The sequence below is a fragment of the Neolamprologus multifasciatus genome, chromosome 23 (assembly GCF_963576455.1).
Source record: "Neolamprologus multifasciatus chromosome 23, fNeoMul1.2, whole genome shotgun sequence".
NCBI lineage: Eukaryota > Metazoa > Chordata > Actinopteri > Cichliformes > Cichlidae > Neolamprologus > Neolamprologus multifasciatus.
The window spans coordinates 38,492,762-38,519,540 of NC_140460.1; the positions used below are offsets into that span (position 1 = coordinate 38,492,762).

Sequence of the window (26,779 nt, forward strand, 5' to 3'; positions counted from 1 at the left end):
CCATAAGATCGCTGTTGTTACTGAAGAATGATCCAGATTCTTAAAATAACAATAACAATGTTTTAAGTATTGCCCTTCATTTAAAGGTATCCAACATTAAATCATCAGTACTGAAGTACCTTCAGCAGTGAAACTACTGGCTTCTTTGTACTTTGTCATAGTTGCTCGGTTCTCCTGCTTCTTTCCCTGAGAGAGATATGATTTCCTGCTTAAACTAAGATCAGGATGCTCAGCCCGTTAATACAAGTGCATAGTTTTCTTTTATAATATGATATGTATTTATATACATACACGTTCATGACATATATATATATGGCATGGCATGAAGTTGTAGTGTTGTATTTACACCAGAGGTCTAACAAAGGAGGACTTTGTGAAACTGCCACACAAAAAGTCTTCACATCTTTAAAATAAAATGATTTAATAGTTCTACTTGGCTTTTATTAATGTTTTCATTTTTCCAAATCGAGCTTGAGGCACATTTGATGAAATCCACAAGGACAAAGTCAGTTTGCTTGAGTCATTTATTGATTGTCATGTGCATCACTTTTTGATTATGACTGTTAATCAAAACTCTGTGATCCTGCGGAAAGAGCCGACGCCAGGTGAAGATGCCCCCCAGTCGCCGTGCTGCCGGTACTCGCCCCGCTCCAGGAGGTACTGGTGCCCGCGGTAGTTGGGGAGGTCGTAGAATACCCAGGCACCATCTGTCACCACACAGGAGTAGGCCTCGCGCATCTTGTAGGTATCATAAACCGATGGGCAGTCATCAGAGCACTCCACCATCTGCCCACCGAAATCCGGCCTCTCGTACAGCCTCACCTTCCACGCACTACCGTAGACCTGCAAACACAAGCAAAGCACAGTGTACTCGGTGCAGATTTACACTGCCAACTTTAGTGTTATGAAAAGTCCTGGAAATTCCTCCCAAAGATAAAAAATACATGTGCAGGGTTTCACTCTAGGCTATCAGCTCACATGGACTTACATTTTTATTATGTAATCTCTTCAAAAGCTGGTCTTTGGCTGCTATTGCACTGTCAATTAGACTGGTTTAAAGCACAGACTGATTAAATCAAAACAATGAGCTTAAAGAGGCTAAAATGTTCCATCAAACAGAAAGAAATTAAATTTCTTACATACATTAATCTTTTTTTTTCTTTAAGAAAAAGCTAAAAGTTGCTGCCAGTTGTGCTTCCTATTGTCTACTTGTTTAGTCTGCTGGCTTAACAGTGAGCACCCAGCCTGGACTGGTGCCCTTGTACAATGCTGTCCTGCAGGGACTGCACAAACACATTTCCAGAAGCAGTCTATGTGAAACCTCTGTTGGATTTTGTGGTTGAAGGAACTTACATTTTTGACGGTACGGCAGGATTTGACATTGTCGTTGAAGGCCATCCACTGCTGGTTGTCGGCGTACTCCCCTGGGCTGAGGACGTACTGGAAACCCTTGAAGTTGGGTTTCTCATAGATGACCCACACGCCGCTCTCCACTCGGATGGAGCTGCAGCGGTTGAAGTATGTGTGCAGGTCGGCGCAGTCGCTGCTGCAGTTGTAGCAGCGACCCTGGAATTTCTTCTCCTCAAAAAATGTGATCTGTGGAAAACGTACGCTTTTAATAAACCCAAGAGGAGCAAGAGTCTTTAAACGCACACTGATCGCAACAGGTCTTAGCTTACCTTCCCCATTTGGATGCACTGTAGACCTCATTCTTTGCTGCAGCCCCATCAAAGTATTTAACGATAAACAAAATGTGCAGAGTGTGGCAAGTCTTTGATACCCAAATGAGGTAGATTTACATATCAGCAAAATAGCTTGGAGCTGTTTGATTTGCCTTTGTTCTGGCCTGATGATGGCTCTGTATCAAACACATGCTGGAACAGTGAAGGCAGAGGATCAGTGTTAGACTGCGAGGGTCAGAAATTATTTAACACTGTTTAATAGTAACTCCCTTTAAAACAAAAAACAAAAAACTGAAGGTATTATTGAAAATTGAGGTATTACTGCAAAAAAACCTATGTGAACATGTAACTAAAATGGCATTTTTAGGCTTTTATTTTCTATTTCTGATCCTACAGGAAACAAAAACCCTGCCTCATGTAGTATTTACTGGTTTAAGTATATGCAGATAGACTCAAAATGTCTTTTGGACTACTGTTGCAAATATAAAATGCATACATTAAGACCTGTTCTGTGCAATTTAGAGTGTTTGCATTATGTGAAACTGTAGAATATTACATATTTCTGTCTAGTTTCATTAAACAGAATAGACCTTTTATTTAGTGATGATTTGGTTAAGTCCATTAGGAACCTTCAGACTATATATGTAACAGCTTTAAAGTAATTAAACATCAATACATGCAAGAAATTGATAAACTATACTATACTATAATGTACAATCTACTCAATAAATATTTAAGATGGACACAGGGGGGGCCTTAGCCAATTTGGCCATGTCACCTCCAAAATACACAATATGAGCACTTACGCCTCATATTGTTTCTACTTTCTATTTACTCCAAGTGCTTCACACTTAATGGATCACACGGGCATAAAAGAGGGTGACAACCTTTTCAAACAACTGATGTCCTTCATCTTTCTTTTCCTAAACCGTCTAAAAATAAAGAGGTTAATCCTTAAAAGTCCACTGAATGAGTCCTTTTGATTTTATCTCCTTGGATTGTTTTTTATTTTTCTTCTTCTTGGGTTCTTAGTCTTGGTATAAGCTTGGGGAGAAGTTTTGTTCGTTCTTGTTTGGCATTCAGCATGGTTTGCTCATTACAAACCCACTACACTTTCACATCTTTTGATTGTTTCAACACGGTTCTCTGTTCATATCGTCTTTTAATTTATACACAGCACTTTGTGACTTTTATGTCTGTGAATAGTGCTATATAAATAAACTTCACTTACTTATGCTTTACAGTTTCCCTTCTTCCTAAAGTCTTTGAGTTTTAGATACAAATAGGAGTCTTATGAGCTTCTAGTTCTGAAATTTACTGATAAAATAAAACCGAACTCTCTCAGTATTCAGAATTCCTTATTATTTCTGTTTGGGATGTATTTCCTAATAGTAAATCCTCTCTCAAATACAGAACTTTGAAGCATCTGTAAATGCAGTTAATCTTCAAAACCTTTCTAACATATTACTTACAACTGAATTTTGACTTGTCAGTATTTACATTAGAAAAACCAGGGGCGTGTCTGGATGGGATTTCAGCTTGCTTTATTATTATTCACAGTACATTTGGAGCGTGTGATTTTGAGTTAACAGGAGTCCATAATGCGCCGGATGGAGCTGAACTTTGTGATGTTGCTCCCCATCTCTCTGAGGTTCCTGTACTCTCCCGGCCTGAGGTACAGCATCCTGCCTCTGAAGCCGGGCTGCTCGAACATCAGCCAGTGACCGTCCATCACGTTGCAGGACTGACAGTCAGACATGTGAAAACGATCCATTATGTTGTCGCAGTCGTCGCTCAGCTCGTACATCTGGCCTCCGAAGTTCTCCCTCTCGTAGATCCTCATTCGGAAGGGGCCTCGGTGCTGTGGATGAAGAAGCAGAATGACTGTGGCCTGTAAGTCTATAAAACTTATCTTTAGCTGAGAATGTAAATCTAAAACTACATCTTGGACAACATAAAGTAGCAATATTATTTTAAAAAATTAAATATAAAATTAGCATAAATGGAATTTTTAAAACTATATTTTAATGTTTCCCTCCATTCATCTTCTTCCACGTTTATGAAAACTTTTGCTGCTTCATTTTATATCGGCATATCCATGGGATCTGGAGGTTTTGTTCTCTTTCATTGACAGGTGATTACACCTGAGGATGGTTAAAGAAGGCTGGGAGATATGGATGACTTCTAGTGAGTGAATCCTAAATTTAAAATATTATACATGCAGAAAGATAGGACTGAACAGCTAGGCTCAATTTTTATTTCAATATATTTCACAATTAATTAAAATTTTTCTCCTGCATGCAGGAGGGCAGCCTTTGTGCTCAGACAAATGTTTCTTTTTAGCTTTTATTGTCACTGGCCTTCTACATCTCCACATTTAAAAGGTCTCTGTCTTGTCCTTTCTGTTGTGGCTGGGCCCCGAATGCAGCTCAATGTCATCCACCTACCGTGGGGATCATGCGACTGGATCTTATGCAGTCGCTCATGCTCATTCCCATCAGGCGCTGGTTGTCTGGGTATTCTCCTCTCCTCACCAGCATCTGATGGCCCATGAAGTTGGACTTCTCATAGACCATGAAGAGGCCACTCTCCACCCTGCAGGAGTTACACCTGCTAAGGTAGGACGTCAGCTCTGGGCAGTCACTGCTGGTTTCATAGGAGCGACCCTGGAAGTTCCGGTCTTCATAGAAAATGATCTGCAAAAGAGAAAAACAAGCGAAGCATATATAAATAAGCAACCTGTAAACAGCTATTTTGCATATTTGTTGTTATGAACTCGTGAAGTTTAACTTTAAAACTTCCTACTGTTATTAGCGAAGTTTCACTTACCCTCCCCATGGTCATGGTTATCTCAGATACATCTCATCAACATCGACCCTTTTTCCCTTTTTATACATTGCACAGCTTGTGCTGAAACCTTTGAGTCATCACTCTATATTGTGGCACAGCAGCACTATAGCGTGGCAGACTGTATGTCCGATTCTGCAAATAGGTATTGTGATAGAAATTTGGGATTTATGCTCCCTTCCAGCAACTTCTACTATTGCATTCACCTCTCTTCTGTAAAAATCTATGTCGTATGAACATCAGATCTGTACATGAGACTGAATGTTGTGGTAACAATAACAGTATTAAACAAACTCTATTGAGGTATACTGTGAAATGTGAATGCTGTGCCACGTGAACCTCATGATGAGTCAGGATGTTTCACACAAAGGTGAGGAAGGTGGTCTCGGGCTCATACTGTATATAAAAGTGGCACGGGTTGGCATCAGTTGGAAAAAAACCAAACCGTCACCATGGGCAGGGTAATACTTCTCATTTGCTTGTATAGTGCTAAAGAAAAATCTGACAATACTGAACAATTAAGACTTGTGGAAACATCACAAGAGGGTTAGAAATGCAAAGCAAGTCCATCCAAATATTGAATCACCACTCTGTGGCGCTGTCAGCTTACCACCTCTTTCCTGTTTATTTTTTTGCAGATCATTCTTTATGAGGAGAGGAACTTCCAGGGTCGCTCCTATGAGTGCAGCAGTGACTGCTCCGACATCCACATGCACCTGAACCGCTGCAACTCCTGCAGAGTGGACAGTGGGTGCTTTGTGGTGTACGACCACCCCAACTTCATGGGTAATCAGGTCTTCTTGAGGAGAGGAGAGTACTCTGATTTCCAGCGCATGGGAGGCATGACGATGATGGATACCATTCGCTCCTGTCGCATGATCCCCATGGTAAGACATTTTGGTGGTTGTAGATGGTCTGTACCATTTCGTGTGGGGATTGCACAGACAATCCAAAGTCCAAAGAGGTAGCTGCTTGGTCAGCTGGACCTGGGACAGACTGCATTTCTCATGATTCATGTCTTTTTTTCCCGCTTTTAGCACAGGGGACAGTTCAGGATGAGGATCTATGAAAGAGAGAACTTTGGAGGCCAAATGCACGAGCTGATGGATGACTGCGAGTCCCTCCAGGAACAATTTTATATGTCTGACTGCCAGTCCTGCAACGTGCTGGACGGCCACTGGCTGATGTTCGAACAGCCCAATTTCAGAGGGCGCATGATGTACGTGAGGCCAGGAGAGTACAGGAACCTCAGAGACATGGGAGTGAGCAACATAATGAAAATCAGCTCCATCAGACGCATCATGGAAATGTGCTGATTGTCTGTCCGTTCACAAGAAACTCTGGGAGAAAAATAAAAAAAAATGAAATATTTTTGAAGTATCTCTTTCGCTTCATGTGTGGAGTCAAAGATGCAAACGTCATGCTTTATATCCTTTAAGATAAACTTCTACGTTTATCATAACCTTACAGCCTTAATCAGGACTATTTCCCCTGGCATTTGTGCACATTCAACAAAATACTAAATGCCATCACAACTTTAGATAGATAGATAGATAGATAGATAGATAGATAGATAGATAGATAGATAGATAGATAGATAGATAGATAGATAGATAGATAGATAGATAGATAGATAGATAGATAGATAGATAGATAGATATAATTTTATTTCAAACATGCCAATATAATTGAAATAACAGAAAAAAAGAAAACAAAAAAACAAAACTTAAAAATCATCAAGTTTCATGTATATATCTTTGTCTACAGAATGCGTGTGCTCGAAAAGGAGTAGGATGAAGTTTACACTTTTCTTGTTCCTACCCCCTTATTTCAAATTTCATTGCTTACAAATCCATATCCAGGATTCAACATTATTTGATCATATATGGTTAACTATGTACAAGTCTAACACATTGAACATACACAAATAAAAACCATTTTCAGCACGTAAACCAGAACAACAACAAACTACATTTTTACATAAACTAATCACCCTGTCTATAACACCCGCTTAATCTCTGAGCTTGTTTTATATCTATGTGACAAACACCTTAATAAACACACAATGAGACAACTCAGTCACTGAGAGGAAGATTTCCTATATTTATGCAATTTCCCTGCTCTAACACACCAGCTGTGTTAGAGCAGGGAACTCCAGGCCTCGAGGGCCGGTGTCCTGCAGGTTTTAGATCTCACCCTGGGTCAACACACCTGAATCAAATGATTAGTTCATTACCAGGCCTCTGGAGAACTTCAAGACATGTTGAGGAGGTAATTTAGTCATTTAAATCAGCTGTGTTGGATCAAAGACACATCTAAAACCTGCAGGACACCGGCCCTCGAGGCCTGGAGTTCAACACCCCTGACTTAAATGCTTATGTAGCAAAGCGCCGCTGTTGCTCTGTTGTTATCTCAGTTATAGATAATTGACGTGGACACAAAGATAACATATAAAAATGACCATGATGGTCTAATGTAAACGCCATTTGTAATACAGCACATCACAGCATCACCAAGCTACTTTAATGCTCCGTTTTAATTGGGAATTGGCTATAATCAACATATCAATCAAAATATTATTACAGCTATGAGAAAAATAAACGTTCCATAGGAAGTACACCCCATGATTCAGTGGCAATACCTTGAAGTAATTATTTAATGTATGACTTTATCAGTCTCTGGCATCATTGTGGAGGAATTGTGGCCCACTCTTCTTTTAAGTGTTGCTTTAGTTCCTTTGTTTATGCATTTGGTTACGCATCGTTCTCTCAGTGTCACACCACAGCATTTTCATCAGGTTAAGGTCTGAACTTTGGGTCTTGCAACACCTGCATTCTTTTCTTTTTCAGTCATTCCTGTGTACATTTAGGGGTGTGCTTCAGATCGCTGGTCCTCGTGTACTAATATGTTAAATCCTGTGCAAAAAAGAGTTTCCATGTAAAATTACTGTCAGATTTAGGACACATATGCACTGGTGACTATGAGTTTACCTGGAGATGAAGTGAAGAGAGTGGTGACTATGATGTAGGAGGGAAGGGAGAGAAACCTAAAATATTAGTGTCCAATGGTCCAATGGTTCAGAGGTCCAATGAGTAATACAGAAATGGGAAAGCTTTCCAAAGTGTTTCCATAGGAGTGATGATCATTTATGAATAAATAGAAAACATTGGGTTTGAGTTGAAATAGCAGGGATGGTGATGATTGTTTCCCTGAGACAGTCAACGTGGCTCAAGTGAAAACATACAACAATGAAAAAATGAAAAACCTTTGGATTCAAAGTTAACATGAATAAAGACAAAATAATTTACAAGAAAAATAAGAAGAAAGGAGGAGGAGGGAGAGCATGTGAGCATGTGAGCTGTAAGTTGCAGAGACAAAAAAAAAATCATATTTGCCAACATCAGTGAGATAATGCTAAGAAATACAAAGGTAAGAGATGCATCCAGTAATGATAGACATTATTTTTTAATAAAGATAAAATTAGATAAAGAATACTAGATATTTAAATTAAAAAGGTTCAGTCCTGATAAATCACTCATGATTTACACTCACACCTGTGCATATGCACTGTTAATAAATGAAGGCTAATGAACTAACTTGCACTTCTATGCTGATGATGCAGTTATTTACAGCTGTGGTTCAACTCTTGTCCAAGCCATTGACTCCTTGCAGAAAGCCTTTTTTGCTGTCCAGCACTCATTACTTCAGCTTAAACTTGTTCTCAACGCAGACAAAACAAAGCTCATGCTGTTTTCCAAATCAAGGAGACGAGCCCAAACAATCCCATCAGTAACCACTCTTGAAGGTAATAAAACAGAGTTGGTTCACACCTATAAATATCTGGGAATCTTAATTGATGACTCGCTTACCTTCAAACCACATGTGGAGAATCTTGTGAAAAACCTGAAGTTAAAACTGAGATTTTATTTTCAAAATAAGTTGTGTTTCTCTTTTAATACAAAGAAGCAGCTTGTTGCTGCAACATTCTTGCCTGTGCTGGATTATGGTGATATTCTATATATGAATGCTTCTGCTCAATGTCTTCGAATGGTTGATTCTGTGTATCATGCTACTCTGAGGTTCATCACTAACCGTAAATTTCAGACTCACCACTGTGAGTTATACTCTCAGGTAGGATGGCCTGCTTTGGTAAGTCGGAGGAACTCTCATTTATACAGTTTTATATATAAGGCGATACTTGGGTTGCTGCCTTCTTATCTATGTTCCCTGCTTGTAATGAAACATGCTGGTCGGTATTCTCTTTGTCCGCATGGTTACTTGTTACTTTCTGTTCCATTTGCCCGAACTGAACTTGGGAAAAGAGCTTTTGTCCATTTAGCACCCTCGGCTTGGAACAAACTGCAGAAGGAAAATGACTGAATTTATTTCATTAAGTGCTTTTAAATCTAAACTACGAATCCTTGAGGCCAAATCCATAACATGAAACTGTTTCAATTAGATTGATTGTCATTTTAACTGATTTTTTTTATTTATTTATTTATTTATTTTTATTTGAATTTTATTGAATTTTATTTTATTTGTATTCTTTCACTTATTGTTGCATGTGTGTTGTTGCTGCCTGTGTTTGAGTAATTTCTGTAACTGTGAGACCTGCTGCTGCCTATCTTGGCCAGGTCTCCCTTGAAAAAGAGGTTTTTAATCTCAATGGGATTTTCCTGGTTAAATAAAGGTTAATAAATAAATAAAAATAACTTTGACAGTTTTAGTTGTCAGACACATGAGCTCACTTTTGACTGAAATGCTTTGGCCTACAGAGGAGTTAATGTTCAATTCAGTGACTGCAAGTTGGCCAGTTCCTGTAGCTGCAAAACACCCAAACCTTGACTGTTGGTTTGAGATGTTTGTGCTGATATACTATGTTTGGTTTTTGTCACATGTGTGCATTATGGCTTAAACATTTCCACTTTGGGAGATGCTTAAGCCATACTTGTTCAGCGTTTGTCTAATTGAGCTTTAACATTTGACATGCTAACCGAAGCCTGTAGAGTCTGAGATGTAGCTGCTTGGCTTTCTGCAGTTTCTCTGAGCATTGCACGGTCTGACCTGGGGGTGAATTTGGGTCCCCTCCTGGGAAACGGCATAGTGTTAACACACACCTGAATGCTCCAGACCAGCGACCTATCAAAATCTCTTCTTTTGCATAAGTGCTCACACGTTCAGTGATCAGTCACCCTGGATTGAATAAGTAGTTAAAAGAGTGGATGGATTCTATTGTGTCAGTCTTGCCATAAAATTAAATGCAAAGTCTGTCCTGTTTATGGTGTGGAAAAAAAAGAAATTAAAAAATGCACTATTTCGTCTTCCAAATATTATATATTTATCCGAAAATCTAAGCTTTTTTTCATCCTTAAACACTATTATTCACTGCTCTACACATATATGTGTCCTATAATGAAAAAGATGTTTGCTTTGCCGCCATTAAATCTGCACAAGTTAAATCTCAGTAATTGCAGTGTTCACAGTTTGATGTGTAGTACAGTAGAGACTTCCATACTGATGAGCTGACTCAGTCATTCTGTACAATTGAGGCAGATTCTTTGGATGTCACATGATGCATAAAAGGCAGCGCGCCAGTGAGAAAAACAACAGAAATCAAATCGTGCGACCATGAGTGGAAAGGTAATGCAGGGTACAGATCCCTGCAGCAGCTAGTGTGGGACATTGAACTCTATATATACTGTGTCAAACTCAATAGTATTTTTATTCTGTAACTTCTGCCGTGCAGCACTGTCTGATATGACCTACTCTTACGATAATCTCAGACACTCTGAACACTCTCTCTCTGGAAATAGTCTCACACAAACACAATTTGTGTCTTTTTCTCTAGATCATCTTCTTCGAGGAGAGTAACTTCCAAGGCCGCTCTTTTGAGTGCGTCAGCGACTGCTCTGAGATTGCCTCTCACTTGAGCCAATGCAACTCCTGCAGGGTGGAGAGCGGGACATTCATAGTCTATAACCAGCCCGACTTCATGGGCCAGCAGTACCTCCTGACCAGGGGAGAATATCCCGAATGCACGAATACCTTTGGCTTCAACGACTGCATTCAGTCCTGCCGCATTGTCCCTGCGGTAAATATAATATAATCATTTGTAAAGATGAGGACAGTCAGCAATGTAAAGGATCAGTTTGTTGAATTCATGTGTAACCCATTAGATGAGAAGCGCAACTTCCTTGTCTGAAGCAGAGGATATGTGTTCTATATATGTCCAGCATATAGCTTCTATCACGCATTTTTATCTCTTTTTTATCTCTCTTTCCAGAAACATAATTTATGTTTCTATAAAGCAATTTGCCACAATGTGAATGTAGCCTACCACAGTCCTTAAAACCATAGAAAAAGTGCATAAAGTAACCAAACAGTCTAAACTTGAGCTAAAAAATTGATTGTTGTCACACTTATTAGTCATGAATGAACATTTTGTATCAAAGCTGTTTTATGTATCTAGCCTATATGATCTGCTACCTGTTAGCATGCTACCTAGCAAGAGCTTAAGGACTTGTGTTACATTTTTCAAAAGACAACTTTCCAGAACTACTATTAAGATTCCCACGTGACACAGCAGCACACACATTCTTCAACAAAGTTAGCATATAGCTTATTCCCATTCCTTTCCAGGCCTAAAGCAATTTTTGGGTACCTCTGCATTAGCATTAGCTGGGTACATTTGTTTTGAACTGCAAAACAACGATTTCATTCCTTTAAAATATATACTTTTTATAACTTTTACAGCACAAGGGACTTTTTAATATGAGGATCTATGAAAGACCAAACTTTGAAGGCCAGATGCATGAACTGACAGATGACTGCAACTCCATCCAGGATAACTATCACATGTCGAGCATGCAGTCCTGCAACGTGATGGAGGGCTACTGGTTGATGTTTGAACAACCAAATTATGAGGGCCGGATGTTTTTTCTGAAGCCAGGAGAGTACAGGGACTTCAAAGGAGTCGGCAGTAATGACATGAAATTCAATTCAATCAGACGTATCACAGAATCTTAACTGTCCCATGACTTTTATTTGGCTAAAAGGTTTTGCAGATGGTTTGTTGTATTAATATTAACAAATTCTCAAAGGCAAAAAAGAGAAAGCTTTGTTTTATCCTGAAACTGTGTTTTGTGCATTGTTTGAATGTAGTTTCAGCTGTAATGTATAACTTACTGTGAACTGACCTCTTTTATTGTGTGGTGCACATAATAAATAGACTGGACACAGATCTGTGTAAGTTGTTTTTCAACTCAGTCCTCAATCAAAATAAATAGCTGATTTACCCAGTCATATATGTATATTCACAGTTCACATATTGATGGTTCTAAATCTTTAAACACACTTAAATAAATACATTATAATTTTCTATATATTTTTTTGTTTAACACAACTTTGCTAAAAACAAAGACAAACCAGTTTTATATTTTGAATAATCAGTAACTAACACCTTTTGGCAATCTTTTTTGATATTTCTGGTAGAACAATTGCTCTCATTTGCATAATATACAACTTTACATACAATACTTGCATTCCCTACTTTATTAACCATCTATCATCTATTTTTCAGTTTTCACTCTACTGGATAACTGTATTAGGATTATATGAATGGTTCTTCTTAATGTCCTTAAGTTTTTGTTTGATAGAAGGGAAAGTATTTTATAAGTGTTGAATTCTGATAGACCCGTTGTTCACTGACTAAGTTACACCAGTAATATTAGTATAGTAAAACAAACTGCCTGAACAAGCTAACCCCTATATGAAAAAGATCAAGTGTTGCACTTCTGGCAAATGTGGGTTTTTACTGCAATAAAACTTTACAGAAATATGTTTTATAGACTTTACAACAAGGTTGCAAGGTCCTGAGATATGAATAATTACAATGTCACAATAAGCCTCTTGCAGTTAAAATGCATGCTGTACACCATATATATATATATATATATATATATATATATATATATATATATATAAATTAATAATGATTTAATTGTCGTATGACAAGCAAAGAAATCAAATAATCCTAATAATACGGATTCAAATGTATCGATGCATTAATAATAGCACATTATACTTGATGCTGTATCTCCATTGCATTAAATAATCACAGAGTGTATTAAACATCGTATCGGAAAAAGCTGATAAGAACCAAACAAAAGCACAACAGACAAGAGGTTATTTAAAACAACTTGTTTGCTGACATAAAAAAAGCGGTTGGATTGTTGGACCTATAAAAGGCTGCTGCCACTTTGCACAAGGGTGCAGCAGTGGCAGCTGAAAGTAGTACCATGTGAAAGATGTTCACTGCAGCTTTTATCAATTTTACAAATGCATCATCTTTGCTATTAGCATTAACATTGATACATTTAATTATACGCAATGTGCAAAATGTGTACCCTAACACACGTGAATGTAATTCGGTGATATGTCTATATACCATCTTTCACCATTCCAGTGTAAATACTGCATATGTTTAGGGATTTGTTGACAATAGTTGTTGGTATTTTTAGTTTAGTTGTGGATTTTATGTGTAGGCCATTAAACAAATGCAAGGGGCAGCTTCGGCTCAGAAAAAAACAGCTGATTTGACTGCAGACCTCACCAAACAAAGCACAAGAAAAAAATATGTTCTGTGTGAAAAAGCTGACCAGCCCAGTCATTGTTCTCAATCACAATGACACAGGTCATCCATGGGTTATAAAGGCAGCCTGGAGCCCACGGCTGCTGCTACAGTGTGACAAAAGTTAGCCGACACAATGGGTAAGGTAAGGATACCTTTAAAAAAAAAAAATCCTGTTCCTTTTGTGCTTCTGCATACCTGCATGGACTATTCATCGAAAACCAGTGATGCAGAACCACTTCACGTGTGGTATTTTTAGCAAAATGTCTTTAATTTAATCGAGCGTGCATCCAATTTACCGAAAATCCCTGAATAAACTTCTTTCAGATCATTTTCTACGAGGACAAGAACTTCGAAGGTCGCTCTTATGAGTGCAGCAGCGAGTGCGCTGACCTACATTCCCACTTTAGTCGCTGCAACTCCATCAGAGTGGACAGTGGTAACTGGATGGTCTATGAGAGACCCAACTACATGGGCTACCAGTACTTCCTGAGGAAGGGCGAATATCCAGACTACCAGCGCTGGATGGGATTCAACGACTGCGTGAGATCCTGCCGTATGATCCCTATGGTAAGTCTCAGTTGGGCATTTTTGTATTGAAGGTTTCACTGATCTACACTGATGATTGCATTCATCATTTCTGCAGCACCAAGGCACTCACAGACTGATGATCTACGAACGCCCAGAACTTGGAGGACAGATGATGGAGCTGACAGATGACTGCCCCTCCCTGTATGAACGCTTCCATTTCAATGACATCTACTCCTGCAACGTAATGGATGGCTACTGGATCTTCTACGAGCATCCTCACTACAGGGGACGGCAGTACCTGATACATCCTGGTGAATACAGGAGGTTTCATGAGTGGGGAGGCATGAGTCCCAGGGTTGGATCCATCAGACGCATCATTATGTGAGAATACCGATGTGAGATATTTCATGTGAAATATTTTAAAAAGTACTACCAATAAATCAAACAAAAGACCAGAGTGGTGTCAGCTGCTTTTTGTTTGTTTTTTTGTTTTTTTCCTGGTTGCTTAAACTTTTTAGAGTCGTCTGGAATATTTAAGGACTGATTGCTTCTCGTTACCTCTGAAGAAAGCGGCATGAAACGGTCTAAGTCACAGGTGTCGAACTCCAGGCCTCGAGGGCCGGTGTCCTACAGGTTTTAGATGTTTCCTTGATCCAACACAGCTGATTTAAATGGATAAATTACCTCCTCAACATGTCTTGAAGTTCTCCAGAAACCTGTTAATGAACTAATCATTTGATTCAGGTGTGTTGACCCAAGGTGATATCTAAAACCTGCAGGACACCGGCCCTCGAGGCCTGGAGTTTGACACCCCTGGTTTAAGTCAACATAAACATTTCTTGTCAAACAAACTATTGTTTTACAAGAAGTTTAAATGTTACAGCAAAAAAATGCTTAAACATCAAGGCTGTCTTCTTTTGGATAAAGACATAAACACAAGCAGTTTAAGCCCAGCATATTTATTGAGAAGAGACAAAGGAACAAGGTTCAGAAGGTTTTAATTAAAGTCGGTGATTCGCCTGAGAGAGCCGATCCTTGGACTCGCACCGCCCCAGTCACTGTATCTGCGGTATTCGCCAGGTCTCAGGTAGTAGGTCCTCCCCCTGTAGTTGGGCTGGTCGTACAGCAGCCAGTGGCCGTCTACCACATTGCACGAGTTAATGTCAGACATACGGAAGCGGTCCTGGACGTTGGGGCAATCGTCGCTCACCTCCTGCATTTGGCCGGCCATATCTGGACGCTCATACAACTTGATTTTGTAGGAGCCCCGGTGCTGCAGAACAATGTTTATTAGTCAGACACTATGGAAGAGTAAAACAGTCCATCTAAGACAATCTAATGGAAAAACATCCTTAACCAAAAAGTTCTTCTTCAGTTTGTTTCTTTTGTGGAGCAGGGACTACCAGATGGTCCCAGCATCGGACCCAACTGGATTTGGGGAACCAAATATGATGAAGGTTTTGGTCAAACATTAGCTGTCAAGGATTTATATTCTAAAATGTTCCCCAAAACTAAATTTATATCAATTTTATTCGAAGTTGTCTAATAATAATGACAGTTCCTTTACAAAGTTTGTGTTAGAGCTTCTACCTGTTGATCCAAGTCAACCTTTATTTTACTTTAGCTTCTTCCATTTTGTTACTTTGAGTTTTATTAATAATTTATTGAGCACATTCATGTCTTCTTTCTTTGACCTTGCTTTGTATTCCAATAATTCAACAATTCAACATGCCCACTTCTAAATAATATTAACTCATTGCATCTTTAATACAATCTTATGCTTACCATGGGAATCATGCGACAGGAGCGAATGCAGTCATTGATTCCGATCATGCGCTGGTTGTCGGAGTACTCCCCCCTGCGCAGGAAGTACTGGTGGCCAAGATAGTGAGGTCTGTCATAAACCATGAAACAGCCGCTCTCCACCCGGATGGAGTTGCAGCGGTTGAAATAGGGGTGCAGGTCAGCACAGTCGCTCATGCACTCATGGTGCCGACCCTGGAAATTTCTGTCCTCGTAGAATATGATCTGCAAATGTATGTCACAGCATTCGCAAATTTTTAGCTCCTTTTTCATTCAAGCTCCTAGCTAAAGGTTAATGTTTTGCTTTGGTTTTTAATTCTGTATTTTCAGTAACATAATAAACTTACCTTTCCCATTGTTATTTTAGTGGGGGCCCGACTGATGCTCAATAGATGCCCTCTGTGCTGCTGTCCTTTTATATAAAGTAGCTGTGTGATGGCACAGCATAAAGTATTGTCATCCAAATAGGTTTTATAAAACAAATCTGGTTATGTATAGCGACGCACTGCAGTGTGATGATGAGTTATTGTTGTCCACTTTTCACACGTTCATCACTATTGATCAAAACACCATAGTTTGCTAGTGCCCCACGGGTCAGTGATCACATTATGTGCAAAACAACTGCGTCCTTCTCATTCAAATAGATTCCTAACTGTACAAATGCCAGGGTCGGAGCAAGTATTTTTCCTGAATTTTGTCATTCAGGGATCCTGGATGGCTTTGAGGGTCCAAAGGCTACAGTTTTTTGTTTGTACCTCAGCCTGTTTTGGATAATCGATAATTTCTACAACAAAAAATGATTAAATCTTGTCATAAACTTGTTTAAGGGGTAATTAAATCTACCTTTACCGTTTTTTAATTGATTTTTTATTTATCTAGCCATAATCACAGAACTGCTGTGGCCCTGAGTGTAATGTAACAAATGTTAGAGCTAAATAGCAAATATAGATACACTAAAGCCTCTACTGAAATTGTGAACATCAGTATTTGTGTTTGTACTGACATCAGCATTGCTACAGTGCCTAAGTATAGTGTTTAGTATGGAAACAGGCTACACTGTTGTTGAATTAATTATTCAATTTTTAGGTTTGCTGATGTTTACTGTGGGTTTTTGAATGGAGGCTTCGCAAAGTAAGCGCTGCCGTGTACACCCCCATTTAGGGCCTATGATAACGCATGCCTGTACGTGATGATAACAGAAACACTAAATCCAAATCCTAACATTTTTATGGTATGGGTCCCACTCTGTTTCCATGAAATGGTTCGTTTTGGGGCAGCTTTAGAAAGAAAACTTCAGTAAAGCAGAAATTTACATTACTGCCTGTATTTTCTATTGACATTTGACATTTTTTTCATGTAAACCTGTTATTCATCCAGTATTATTTGTCAGTTGATATTATTAATAAAGCTTACAGCATTGTATATACACATGATACACAGTATTGACAACAGTTTTACATTGTTTATTTATCTATATAATGGAGGGAAATCCAAGCCAAAGCTTCAGTATGCCAATTTCACTATTGTCCATGTAAGGCCTAAAAGTGACATTATAAAGTATGAAGCAGTTAAAAAATAATAATTATTGATTAATAGGCTGGGAGACTGTGTAGTGTAGTTTGCTCCCTTACACTAAGCTTGAACAGGAGACCTTAAATATGATGCTGTTTGCCACTTCTGGGTCACAGAATCTATTTTAATGTGTTGTAATATGTGTATTACACATATGTAAAAGCTTACTTTCAGTTTTACAGCAGGTAAAGCAGATCTTGAAAACTGGAAAAACTCTGAAAGTGACATAAAAACAGTATAATGCTACTTATGCATAGACACACATCTTTTTCTTTTTTAAAACTTCAACCTAAGGTCACGAGACTCCATCTCTTGTTATTCTAATAAGCTGGCATTTTGTTGGCTTTGCCACTCTGCCAAGGCCTTTATCCCATTCATACACATAAAATCCCTGATTCATCAGTGCCAGACTGCTCCATTATTCAGCTCCAATTATCCCATACGGTGGCCACACATATAATGTCTAGTTTACAAATCATTCCGAGCATTTAAAAAACTATATTCATCCCATCTGTGCTAAACTGATGTATGCAGATTTCATATTCATAATGCAAATCCTGTGTTACACACTCAATTTGAAAGATTTGCTCTAAAAGGCACAAATCCTTTGCACTGTGATCATTGCTTTAGAAATGGAAAATTAATATTAAGTCATCTACAACTTTAAAACATTTTAATTTGATATTGTACATTTCAAATCACATACCTGACTAATAAAAGATTTTTAAGAGCAGATAATCTGAAACTTTATCTGATATTTTTTCTTCTTGCTTCTTAAAATATAAAAAACATGTCCCACATTTGTTATGTGTAGTTGTTTATTTACACTTTAAGTACACTTTGCCTGACTGCTTGGAGCAACTGGTTGTTTTGTTTGTGGCAAACAGGGAAGTTACAGAGTGCCCTCTTGTGGGCAAACTGTGCAATGTCAGCAATGATAACACAGTTGAAGGGTGTTTTTCCCCATCTCTTCTTTACTTTTATCATTTTCACTTATTGGCTGTTCTAAATCCTGACACAGATACATACGCAAATAGCGATTACAAGCCAATAACATTAATCTACCGATAAATCAGTCTGGCTTTACTTGATTTTTTGACCCATTTACTTTAAATCTGCACATTTAAAACATGCTGTTATTTTAAACTGTTAAATATTCCCATTTTCCATCCTTTCAGGCACCACTTCAGAATCGCTGCCTACAAATGGAAACAACATGGCGACTACACCAAAGGAAACATTTATTACCACTGAAGAACTTAAAATTATGTGAGAACAAAACAAGCTTTGGTGGTCATGTGACATTACAGAGCTATTATTTTTTTATTATTTCTCAGTTTTACAGTTTGCTTTAAGCTTGAAAACCTCAAGCAAAATACAGAACAAAAGCAAAGAAAATGAACAAAGACGATCAGCAACGTCATAAAACCACACAGACAATTTTAAATGTATAAAAACTAATTTGTCTATTTTAAATGACTAAGCACAAATAGCTGGAATTGAACAAATTGCTATAAAATTGACTGTTAGATTTGATATAATTCATATTTAAGTTGAAGTCCAAATTTCAGTCCATGAAGGACATGACTGGACTGTAATGACTGTAATCTTGAGGGTACAACTTATTACTGCAAATGAACATCTTCAGCTTTTTTTTTGATCAAGTCAAGATATGCTACGAATACTTATGTGTTTTCACACTAAAGTAAATACTTGTTACTGGGATACTTCACCACAGCTACTATTTGTGCCTAAATGTAAAAAAACAAAAAAACAACAACAAACAATATAGCGTAAGAAAAGAACCCCACTGTAACAGTAAATCTCAGTCATCTGACTGCACAACTAGATGAAAGCTTACCTTTATTATGTTGTAAGGCTGAGGTTTATCAGCTACCCATAGGGCAAAAAGGACGTGACTAAAATTAGATGTGTAACTCGTTTCTCTTGTAAAGCCCTCGGTAGATTTAGCCTACATTTGACATTTGAGGAGTGTGAAACATGGAGGCGTCTGGAGGCTCTGTTGATTCTGGCAGATGGTGGTATTCCTTGTGGTGGATGTGGCGGCGGTGTCTTGGCTTGTGATGGAACCACGAGGGTGAAAACTTCAGATTCTGCAGAGGGAGGAAAAAAAATAAAAATAACACACTATGACTCAGTGAGCACTATTACACTAACCGTGACAGAGTCAGAGGAGAAGCAGTGGTACAGTCTGACACTGGGTGTGCAAGAAAATAATTTCCTCATTTAGACTCCATCCTTCTAACCTGTACACTTACTTTGGCATCTTTATAACTTGGGACCATCCAAGAAACACCATGCAGAGAAAGCAATCTTTTGATAAATAAGAGTGCTAGCTATAACGACACTCTTATTCATCACCTGCACCTGAGCCCTCCCCTACTCAGACAGAGACCTATTATTATTTTCTTTACTTACTGTCATATATACTTTACTGTAATGATGGATGTTCACATTAAACATGGCCAAAGTTTAAAATAATCATGTTAGTATACAAGTTAAACCCTCTGAACCAGATGCTAAGGCTTCAGACTGGTCTAAATACTGGTTGTGCAGGGTTTTTTTTTTTTTGCCTCTTGGCTCTTTATGATGTCAACGAGAGCACAGACGCTCTACCCACCTGCTATGAGGACCTTTTATTTATGAGCTGGCTTACAGGAGGGATATCCATTTCTTACCTTTCCAGGGTCATGCTGCAGAACAGCAGGTGCCATTTCTTCTGCTCTCTGAGGATACACTGGGTAAACATGCTGCACTGTTGGCTCAAGAAACTGCAAGCGTAGAAGAAAAGGATAGAGTAAGTGCCTCCTGAACAGCATGTTTCCTCAATAGTCATGACAGAATTATAATATGGTATGTTACTTCATTCAAAATTACACAGAGGATTTTGCACACAAGCTACAAATATAGCAGAAAGATCGAAGGCATTTTACAGTCATGTATCATCTCTTATCTAACAAAATAAAACATACTCAAGGGAATAGATACAGTTAAATAAATGTGCAACATTTTGGTCTTCCTTGATGAATCTGCACCTCCACTGTGGAGTCCTCCATGAACAACACAGGTGGCTGAACAGAAACTCCATCAGCAGGCAGGTAAACATATTGTGACTGCTGGGGGTACAAGACTGCATAGGATGGCATCTGCCACTGGAGAACAGACATCAAGAACAGGTCAAAACTGGCCAAACGCTCCTGAACTGAAGCTAAAGTCAAGCTGCATTTTGCCTACCTGGGGTGTATTCCACTGATACTGGTTTGGCATGCACTGGAGTGAGAGTAGGCAGAAAGAAAGTTTGCTGTTAAACAACTTGCTGTGCTTGTTAAATGGCACCAATGGGAGAAATGATTGGATCCCTGAAAGGCTGAGCTGACCTGGTAGTGGTGACTGGATAGTTGCTCATACACAGGCTGATAAGCATGGGGGACCACTGGCGAAGATGGCGGCTGGAAGAAAGTCATCAATCATGCAAATATTTAAAGTTAGAAAAGAGCTTCTGATTAATCTGCGTTACTGCAACTATATCTGGAGATGCAAGTTTGGTCTTTGTGGTATAAATTTGTCTCTTTTAGAAAAGACACCACAAACGCATGAGCTCTTATTAGTCCAGCTCCCTTGGATAAACTGGTTAAAACCAAATTGGTATTTATAACAGCTGATTAGGATGGTGGTGTATGTTATTATGTTGTTAGTTTTGCATTGCTTAGTTTGTCCACTAGAGGGAGCTACACCCACACCAAAACTACTACCAGCTGAGGAAAACGGAGCATAAAATCAAGCCTTCTGCATAGTACTGAAAGTGTTAAATGGGTGTTATATGAGCACTTACAAGCCACTGGTAGGAAGAAGTATTTATGTTGGAGCAGTGGAAGTAGGCAACTCCATTATGGTAAGTGTAGGGAGAGCCTGTGGATGTGGTCAGGTAGAAGGTCCCATAGGATGTTTGCTGAGACATGGCAGGTTCAAGGCTGGCTGTAGAGGTGCTCTTTGCTGAGAAAAGAATGAAACCACAGAACCATGATCTGGTGTCTTTAGCCATCACAAGAAATGTGCCTGTAAAAGCTGGACCATGAGCCTGAAATTTAGTACTCCAGTTATCACAATTATTTTAGAATGCTGATAACAATTAATCTACATGTTCAAACACCTGCACTACTGGACCGTCAACCTACTTTGACTTGAAGGTTGATGCTTTCGAAAAGCCGGACCAACACTGAGTTTCTTGTCTTTGAAAGTGACTCCATTAGTCTGTAACAGCACATAAACAAACGTACAGACAACAATCTAGTCAGATTGCTTGCATGATTATATGCATGAAATATTCCAAAGCAAGACACTAAACTACTTACATTGTTGATGATTTTCAGAGCATCTTCTTGGGTTTCAAATGTAACAAACCCATATCTGTTAAAAGACAAAAGGCAGAGCGTGTTTTACTGTGACAGTAAATGTGTAAATAACGCTTATAACTCTTAAAGTCAAAGCTGAGAAAATCAGCTGTGCATACTTTATCATTCAGTCGCACTCTGTGCATGAGAGGAAAACGACAATGAACTCACCCCCTCGACACTCCTGAATGATCTAAGACAATCTTCACCTCTTTCACTGTGCCGTGTTGAGAAAAAATGTGTCGCAGGTCACGCTCATTAACCTTGAAACACATTAGTTTGGTTCATCATTGCAAAAGAGATTTTAAATCATGGTCTGAATCATTAGTTCTACATTATTTCAGCAGCCCTCACCCTGTAGTCAAGTCCCCCAACAAAAATCCTGTTAGGGATCACGCTGCCAAAGGTGGTGCTGTGGTCTGTCAGGCTGTCAGCATAATCATCTGGAAGTAGCACATCACTTGGGGAGGAACTGCCCCCGCTCTGGGAAAAAAACCCACCAAATATAATTTTGTGTGAACAAGTTGTTGGAATGAAAAGTTTCATGTCCAGCTTTCAAGCCAAGAGCAATTATTTTATTTCTCCTACCAAAATTTCTGTATTTATGTGTACATTATTGTGCAAATGTAAAGTGGAAAATACATATCTCTGTTCACTCAGGCCCAAAGACAGCGTGTACTGGTCTTACTCTGGGCCAGTAAGAAACTCTACATGTAATGAGGTTGGCCTGATTTTTTAATTTCTTTCCCAGAAAGTAGTCAAGATTAAGAGTATTAAAACTTAAGTGCTACACTTACTGGACAATTTATTAGGTACACCTCGCCAGTACTGGGTTGGGCCCCTTTTTGCATTCATGGCACAGATTCGACAAACACTGGAAACACTCCTCAGAGGTTATGGTCCATATTGACATGACAGCATCACACACATCCATGATGTGATTCTCTCATTCTACAACATCCCAAAGATGCTCTTTTAGATTGAGATCTGGTGAGTGTGGAGATCATTACAGTATTGAGTCAGGCAGGTTGTGGTGTTTAAATAATGCTCACCTGGTACTAAGGGACCTGAAGTGTCAAGAGAAAATATCCCTGATGATCATGTTGATACACAGCAGGCTAGATCCATGCTTTCACATTGTTTACACCAAAATTCTGACTCTACTGTTCAAATGCTGCAGCAGACATTGGGACAGTCCTCAGCCCAGGCAAAGGTTTTCCAGTTTTCTTGAGCCCCTGCACACTGCAACCTCAGCTTCCTGTTCTCAGCAGACAAGAGTGTCACCGTGTGTGGTCTTCTGCTTCTGAACCTCATCTGCTTTAAGGCTCAAAGTGGTGCTCCTTCAGAGCTGATCTTCTGTATACTTTGCTTATAACGAGTGTTTATTTAAGTTACTGTTGCCTTCTCTCGGCTCAAAGCAGTCTGCTCATTCTCCTATGGCCTCTCACCTCAAAAAGGCATTTTCACTCAGAGATTCCCCCTCACAGAATATTTTATCTTTTCCAGACCATTTTCTCTAAATCCTAAACATGGTTTTGTGGAAAAATCCCAGATTAGCAGTTTCTGTCATACTGAGACCAAGAGGTGCAGCAGCAGGATTACTTGGTCACGTGACTTTGAGTCACTTACTTTCTCTGTGATTGGCTGATTACATATGTGTCTTAAGGAGTAGGTAACTAGCTTTACTTAAAGTGGCCAGACATTATAAATCCCACTTCTATTTACACAACGTGACTCGTTAAATGAATGTAGCCATGTTCACAAGGAAATTCTGCTCTAAAACTTAACACTTAATCAAAACTAACAAAAGAAATAATTTAACAGCAGTTCTTAAACCAAAGTAGATGTACCTTCAACCTTTATACACAAGAAACAGCCTCTGGGCTGTTCAGTATTTCCCTATAGTTTAAAGGATTGTGTGCAAATTAAGAAGAAAAATAAGTTACTCAAACAACACAAACTTTTTAAAATTATCATCAACGAGCATTAATATTTCTCAGGTAAAAATGGTTTAATTGGTGTAAACAGCGTGCCCCATTAAAGTGTAGTTAACGTCTTAGCTACTTTGAACTAACCTATTTAGCTAGCATTTTGCCAAGTTATATATATTGCACAAGTTAATTCCAAGTTAATTAGCATTTTTCTTAATGAATTTTTCACGTAAACTAAGATTATGACCAACAATTTATTGGAAATAAAGTAGCTCAAAAGTATCGAAAACTAACTGTGATAAAGTTTATATCGCATAACATAACATAACCCAGCATTACTTACTTACCTTAGCTCCGTTAGCTGTTAGCTAAAACAATTGCTCGCAAAGCGGCAAGGGCAAACTTGACAGTGCACTCACCTTTTGGCTCTCCGCTTCCATAGCCATATTATTCTGAAGCTAAAAAGATAAATGCACGTTACTGCTCTGATTAACGGTGGCCTATTCACGATTTGGCTAATGGTTGTTACACGGCTTCATTGCTCCCCTCCGACCGTTAGGTTAGATTAGCCTTCACCACTCACACGAACTATGACCTCATCAGTTGGTTTGTGTATCTCGGAAAGCAAAGGAAAAGTAAAGGTGAATACGTAACATTTTTATTACTATTTTATTTTATTTTTATTACTATTATTAAGGTTTTTTTATTGTCTCCCATTAAACTATGTATGAAGGCGTGTTTTTACCACAGATTATTTTTTATTTATTTAATAATGTATTTATTTTTGTCTTAAGTCATCAAGGGATATTATCTAAAAAAAAAAAAAAAAACACTTGATAACTCAAAATTTCAAGGTATCAAATTTTCATGTATTTTGAAACAGTCAACACAAAAAGGTTAAGAAAAAAAGCATTAACAGAATTCAGTGGGCTACATACTGAACTTAGATAGAAACCCACATCCTGTTGTGCAACTATCAGTCAAATCTAGTACCAATATCGACACTGGTATCGATATTTAATGATAATGATACGCCCACCTGTTATTTTAACTACAATAATAACATGTTTTCTCAAAGGTAAATTGGGTATTTATGTCGTTTTTTCCCTACAAGTCATATAATTTAATAAAAAAAGAGATGTTAATACAAGTTTAAATTTTTCTTTTACGTCTTAATAATTCCAGACAATATCATTTTCATAATAATAAAAGAAACCCTTTCCCGGCTTCTTTCTCGCCTTTCATAGAGAAAGAATAGCCACAATGTCCTGTTGGGGTTTGGGTGGGGAAATGTGCTCATTTTAAACCTAAAATGTGCTTAACTGCTGAATTCTTTCCTGATTTAAAATAAATAAATAAAAATATGGGCATGGAACAATTTTGCTGTCCTACTTCAGTCCACGTTTGTTGTATTAAAAAGTACAGTACTAAAACGTGGCCACATAGAGGCGCCATTTCTCTGTTGCTAAAAAAGGCACAGGTAGTCACAGAGACCCAGGGCGCATCGGATTCAAGCATGTTCTTCTTTTTTTCTATTTGAACTATGGAAGTGAAAATTTTGTTAAATGTGAAATATTGTCAAAGAAGTCTGTCTACAAAGTTCACAAATATCTCATCACTGACTGAATCCCTGTATGCTGATTAAACACACACAGCTTATATTTCCACTTAAAAATCTTTTTTTTTTGTTTGTTTTAATGTGTTTTAATATTATGTTCCTCAAAGAATGACTTTTCCACATTTCCACATTTCTTTCCTCTCCTAATCTTTCAGGAGCCACTTCAGATGTTGAGCAAAATCCTCACGGAGCCATAATTTGTCCATGATTGGCTGCAAAGTGTTCTGAAACGCCATCATTTGCATCTCGTGCCCCCCCACCACCACCTTTTTATGCTCCTCCCTGGGACCACAACAAAGTGACACTGAACACTGCACAAAGTCTTCAAGAGCTGGAGGGTGGTGGTGGTGTGGGGGAGGGGGGTGGCAACCAATCCATACCTAGTAATACTAATAGTGAATGAAAAACACACAAGCAGGAACAGGATTTGCCTTGAACACATCCATATTATTATGAATAAATGTGCAAACACAGTTTATAATCCACTCGGTGTGTAATTCTTCTCAGTCTGTGTTGCACATTTCCCACCATTACACCCTTCTGTCTCTGGATTGCTTGCCCTCATCTGAGTAATGTGGGCCACACCATTACTTGTCATTCATTTCCAGCTTTCCTTAATTGCCAGGGTGAATTTGCCAACGAAGTCTGACTGTGCAAAATGAGAAGGGCATGTTTGATAATTACAGCAATTTACGAGCTAAAAGTCCTTTTATACTCCACAAAGATCATTTAAGACACAAGTGCTGTCAGGGCAACTCGCCTGGCTGCTTGAGTTTTCTCTGGAAACAAAGGAGAGTGAAGGTTTTATTCTTTGACTGTTTTAGTTTGTCGCTTTGTATTGACTACCTTCATTTCCTCTTAATATAAATTTTCCATGTTATACGTTATTTTTCCCCCAAACCTGTCATTGCTAGGGAATGTTGTGCGCCAGAAGCCTTTCTATCACTGCGTTTCAAGATTCAAGACTTTTTATTGTCATCAGACCGACAAATTAGGACAATTCTCCAACACAGGGTTCCAAAAAAGGACTTGAATAACATAAATAAATATATATACATATATACACATACATACCCACATCTATCTATCTATCTATCTATCTATCTATCTATCTATATATATATATATATATATATATATATATATATATATATATATATATATATATATATATATATATATATACTCAGTTAGATTGGGACGTTATATTGCACTGCTGGACTGAACATGAGTTATTTGCATGCCATGTGTATGTCTATGTGATGTATATATGTTTTGCGATCATTTCAACCTTCAATTGACTTAAATCAAACAAAAATGACCTCAGATGAGTCTGAATCAGACACAAACTGCTGACTTGACGTTCAAATGCAATATTCGTTGTGTCATCTGTCTTACATCGGAGTGAGTAATTTGGCCCAAAATGAGCCTCGCGCTGGAGGGGTGCAGGCTTTGCCAAATGCAGAGGAAGAGGGCTGGTTTTAATCTGGAATATAAGGTTCGGAGGTAGCTTATTTGTCATCAAACGTATTGATATGAAAATGACAAAAAGCAGCATTTTCTGTTTGTTTATTTCAGACTAAAAATACTGAGGTAAGTGTTCCAAAATAAAATCAGTTGTGCCTCACAGAGATTCAAATCTATCCACTCTTGGTTTTGTGACAAACAAGAGGTAGAGAGTAAATAACAGGCATGGAAGAAATAAAAATGGAGGTCAAATATCAGGTCAGACTTGCATTCCCATTGAAAAAAGG

General features: G+C 38.4%; 7 protein-coding genes across 9 annotated transcripts; 3 read left to right on the top strand and 4 right to left on the bottom strand.

Annotated features, from left to right (window-relative positions):
- Nucleotides 1–510: 510 nt before the first annotated feature.
- Nucleotides 511–1,773, bottom strand: LOC146492167 (gamma-crystallin M2-like). Its single transcript, XM_085151948.1, has 3 exons — nt 1,680–1,773; nt 1,354–1,596; nt 511–843 (listed from the first exon to the last, which is right to left on the bottom strand). The coding sequence occupies exons 1-3, from the start codon at nt 1,686–1,688 to the stop codon at nt 568–570; spliced, it is 528 nt and encodes a 175-aa protein (XP_085008074.1). The 5' UTR covers nt 1,689–1,773; the 3' UTR covers nt 511–567.
- Nucleotides 1,774–3,209: 1,436 nt separating this feature from the next.
- On the bottom strand, nt 3,210–4,614 carry LOC146492168 (gamma-crystallin M3-like). The gene is made up of 3 exons (XM_085151945.1): nt 4,512–4,614; nt 4,130–4,378; nt 3,210–3,543 (listed from the first exon to the last, which is right to left on the bottom strand). The coding sequence occupies exons 1-3, from the start codon at nt 4,524–4,526 to the stop codon at nt 3,268–3,270; spliced, it is 540 nt and encodes a 179-aa protein (XP_085008071.1). The 5' UTR covers nt 4,527–4,614; the 3' UTR covers nt 3,210–3,267.
- A 355-nt stretch (nt 4,615–4,969) lies between these two features.
- Nucleotides 4,970–5,902, top strand: LOC146492169 (gamma-crystallin M3-like). Its single transcript, XM_085151946.1, has 3 exons — nt 4,970–4,990; nt 5,168–5,416; nt 5,567–5,902. Exons 1-3 carry the CDS (start codon nt 4,982–4,984, stop codon nt 5,843–5,845), a joined length of 537 nt encoding a protein of 178 aa, XP_085008072.1. The 5' UTR covers nt 4,970–4,981; the 3' UTR covers nt 5,846–5,902.
- A 4,210-nt stretch (nt 5,903–10,112) lies between these two features.
- On the top strand, nt 10,113–11,767 carry LOC146492170 (gamma-crystallin M3-like). Its single transcript, XM_085151950.1, has 3 exons — nt 10,113–10,169; nt 10,378–10,620; nt 11,283–11,767. Exons 1-3 carry the CDS (start codon nt 10,158–10,160, stop codon nt 11,553–11,555), a joined length of 528 nt encoding a protein of 175 aa, XP_085008076.1. The 5' UTR covers nt 10,113–10,157; the 3' UTR covers nt 11,556–11,767.
- Nucleotides 11,768–13,233: 1,466 nt separating this feature from the next.
- On the top strand, nt 13,234–14,144 carry LOC146492171 (gamma-crystallin M2-like). Its single transcript, XM_085151952.1, has 3 exons — nt 13,234–13,303; nt 13,486–13,728; nt 13,805–14,144. Exons 1-3 carry the CDS (start codon nt 13,295–13,297, stop codon nt 14,072–14,074), a joined length of 522 nt encoding a protein of 173 aa, XP_085008078.1. The 5' UTR covers nt 13,234–13,294; the 3' UTR covers nt 14,075–14,144.
- A 483-nt stretch (nt 14,145–14,627) lies between these two features.
- On the bottom strand, nt 14,628–15,945 carry LOC146492172 (gamma-crystallin M2-like). Its single transcript, XM_085151949.1, has 3 exons — nt 15,840–15,945; nt 15,475–15,717; nt 14,628–14,962 (listed from the first exon to the last, which is right to left on the bottom strand). Exons 1-3 carry the CDS (start codon nt 15,846–15,848, stop codon nt 14,687–14,689), a joined length of 528 nt encoding a protein of 175 aa, XP_085008075.1. The 5' UTR covers nt 15,849–15,945; the 3' UTR covers nt 14,628–14,686.
- Nucleotides 15,946–18,363: 2,418 nt separating this feature from the next.
- On the bottom strand, nt 18,364–24,015 carry LOC146492173 (protein boule-like). Of its 3 annotated transcripts, none has more exons than XM_085151941.1 (11): nt 23,827–24,015; nt 21,831–21,959; nt 21,648–21,739; nt 21,438–21,492; nt 21,261–21,336; nt 20,918–21,078; nt 20,463–20,534; nt 20,320–20,355; nt 20,121–20,237; nt 19,764–19,856; nt 18,364–19,178 (listed from the first exon to the last, which is right to left on the bottom strand). In XM_085151941.1, the coding sequence occupies exons 1-11, from the start codon at nt 23,851–23,853 to the stop codon at nt 19,032–19,034; spliced, it is 1,005 nt and encodes a 334-aa protein (XP_085008067.1). In that variant the 5' UTR covers nt 23,854–24,015; the 3' UTR covers nt 18,364–19,031. The 3 variants fall into 3 exon arrangements, with proteins under 3 accessions (XP_085008067.1, XP_085008066.1, XP_085008068.1); XM_085151940.1 differs by lacking the exon at nt 23,827–24,015 and adding an exon at nt 22,274–23,027; XM_085151942.1 differs by lacking the exons at nt 20,121–20,237; nt 23,827–24,015 and adding an exon at nt 22,274–23,322.
- Nucleotides 24,016–26,779: the final 2,764 nt, after the last annotated feature.

What these genes read in the sequence shown, in the direction of transcription:
- LOC146492173 (XM_085151940.1), bottom strand. Translation starts at nt 22,327, where the DNA reads ATGCAAAAAGGGGCCCAACCCAGTACTGGCGAGGTGTACCTAATAAAT. An exon ending in CTCTGAAAATCATCAACAAT is followed by an intron (nt 21,337 to 21,437) that starts GTAAGTAGTTTA and finishes GTGCTGTTACAG; the next exon opens with ACTAATGGAGTCACTTTCAA. An exon ending in TATCCAGTCACCACTACCAG is followed by an intron (nt 20,356 to 20,462) that starts GTCAGCTCAGCC and finishes CTCTCACTCCAG; the next exon opens with TGCATGCCAAACCAGTATCA.
- LOC146492172 (XM_085151949.1), bottom strand. An exon ending in CCTGTCGCATGATTCCCATG is followed by an intron (nt 14,963 to 15,474) that starts GTAAGCATAAGA and finishes ATTGTTCTGCAG; the next exon opens with CACCGGGGCTCCTACAAAAT.
- LOC146492170 (XM_085151950.1), top strand. An exon ending in CCTGCCGCATTGTCCCTGCG is followed by an intron (nt 10,621 to 11,282) that starts GTAAATATAATA and finishes TAACTTTTACAG; the next exon opens with CACAAGGGACTTTTTAATAT.
- LOC146492167 (XM_085151948.1), bottom strand. An exon ending in CCTGCCGTACCGTCAAAAAT is followed by an intron (nt 844 to 1,353) that starts GTAAGTTCCTTC and finishes TTGTGTTTGCAG; the next exon opens with GTCTACGGTAGTGCGTGGAA.
- LOC146492169 (XM_085151946.1), top strand. An exon ending in CCTGTCGCATGATCCCCATG is followed by an intron (nt 5,417 to 5,566) that starts GTAAGACATTTT and finishes TCCCGCTTTTAG; the next exon opens with CACAGGGGACAGTTCAGGAT.
- LOC146492168 (XM_085151945.1), bottom strand. An exon ending in CCAGTCGCATGATCCCCACG is followed by an intron (nt 3,544 to 4,129) that starts GTAGGTGGATGA and finishes CTTCATCCACAG; the next exon opens with CACCGAGGCCCCTTCCGAAT.
- LOC146492171 (XM_085151952.1), top strand. An exon ending in CCTGCCGTATGATCCCTATG is followed by an intron (nt 13,729 to 13,804) that starts GTAAGTCTCAGT and finishes TCATTTCTGCAG; the next exon opens with CACCAAGGCACTCACAGACT.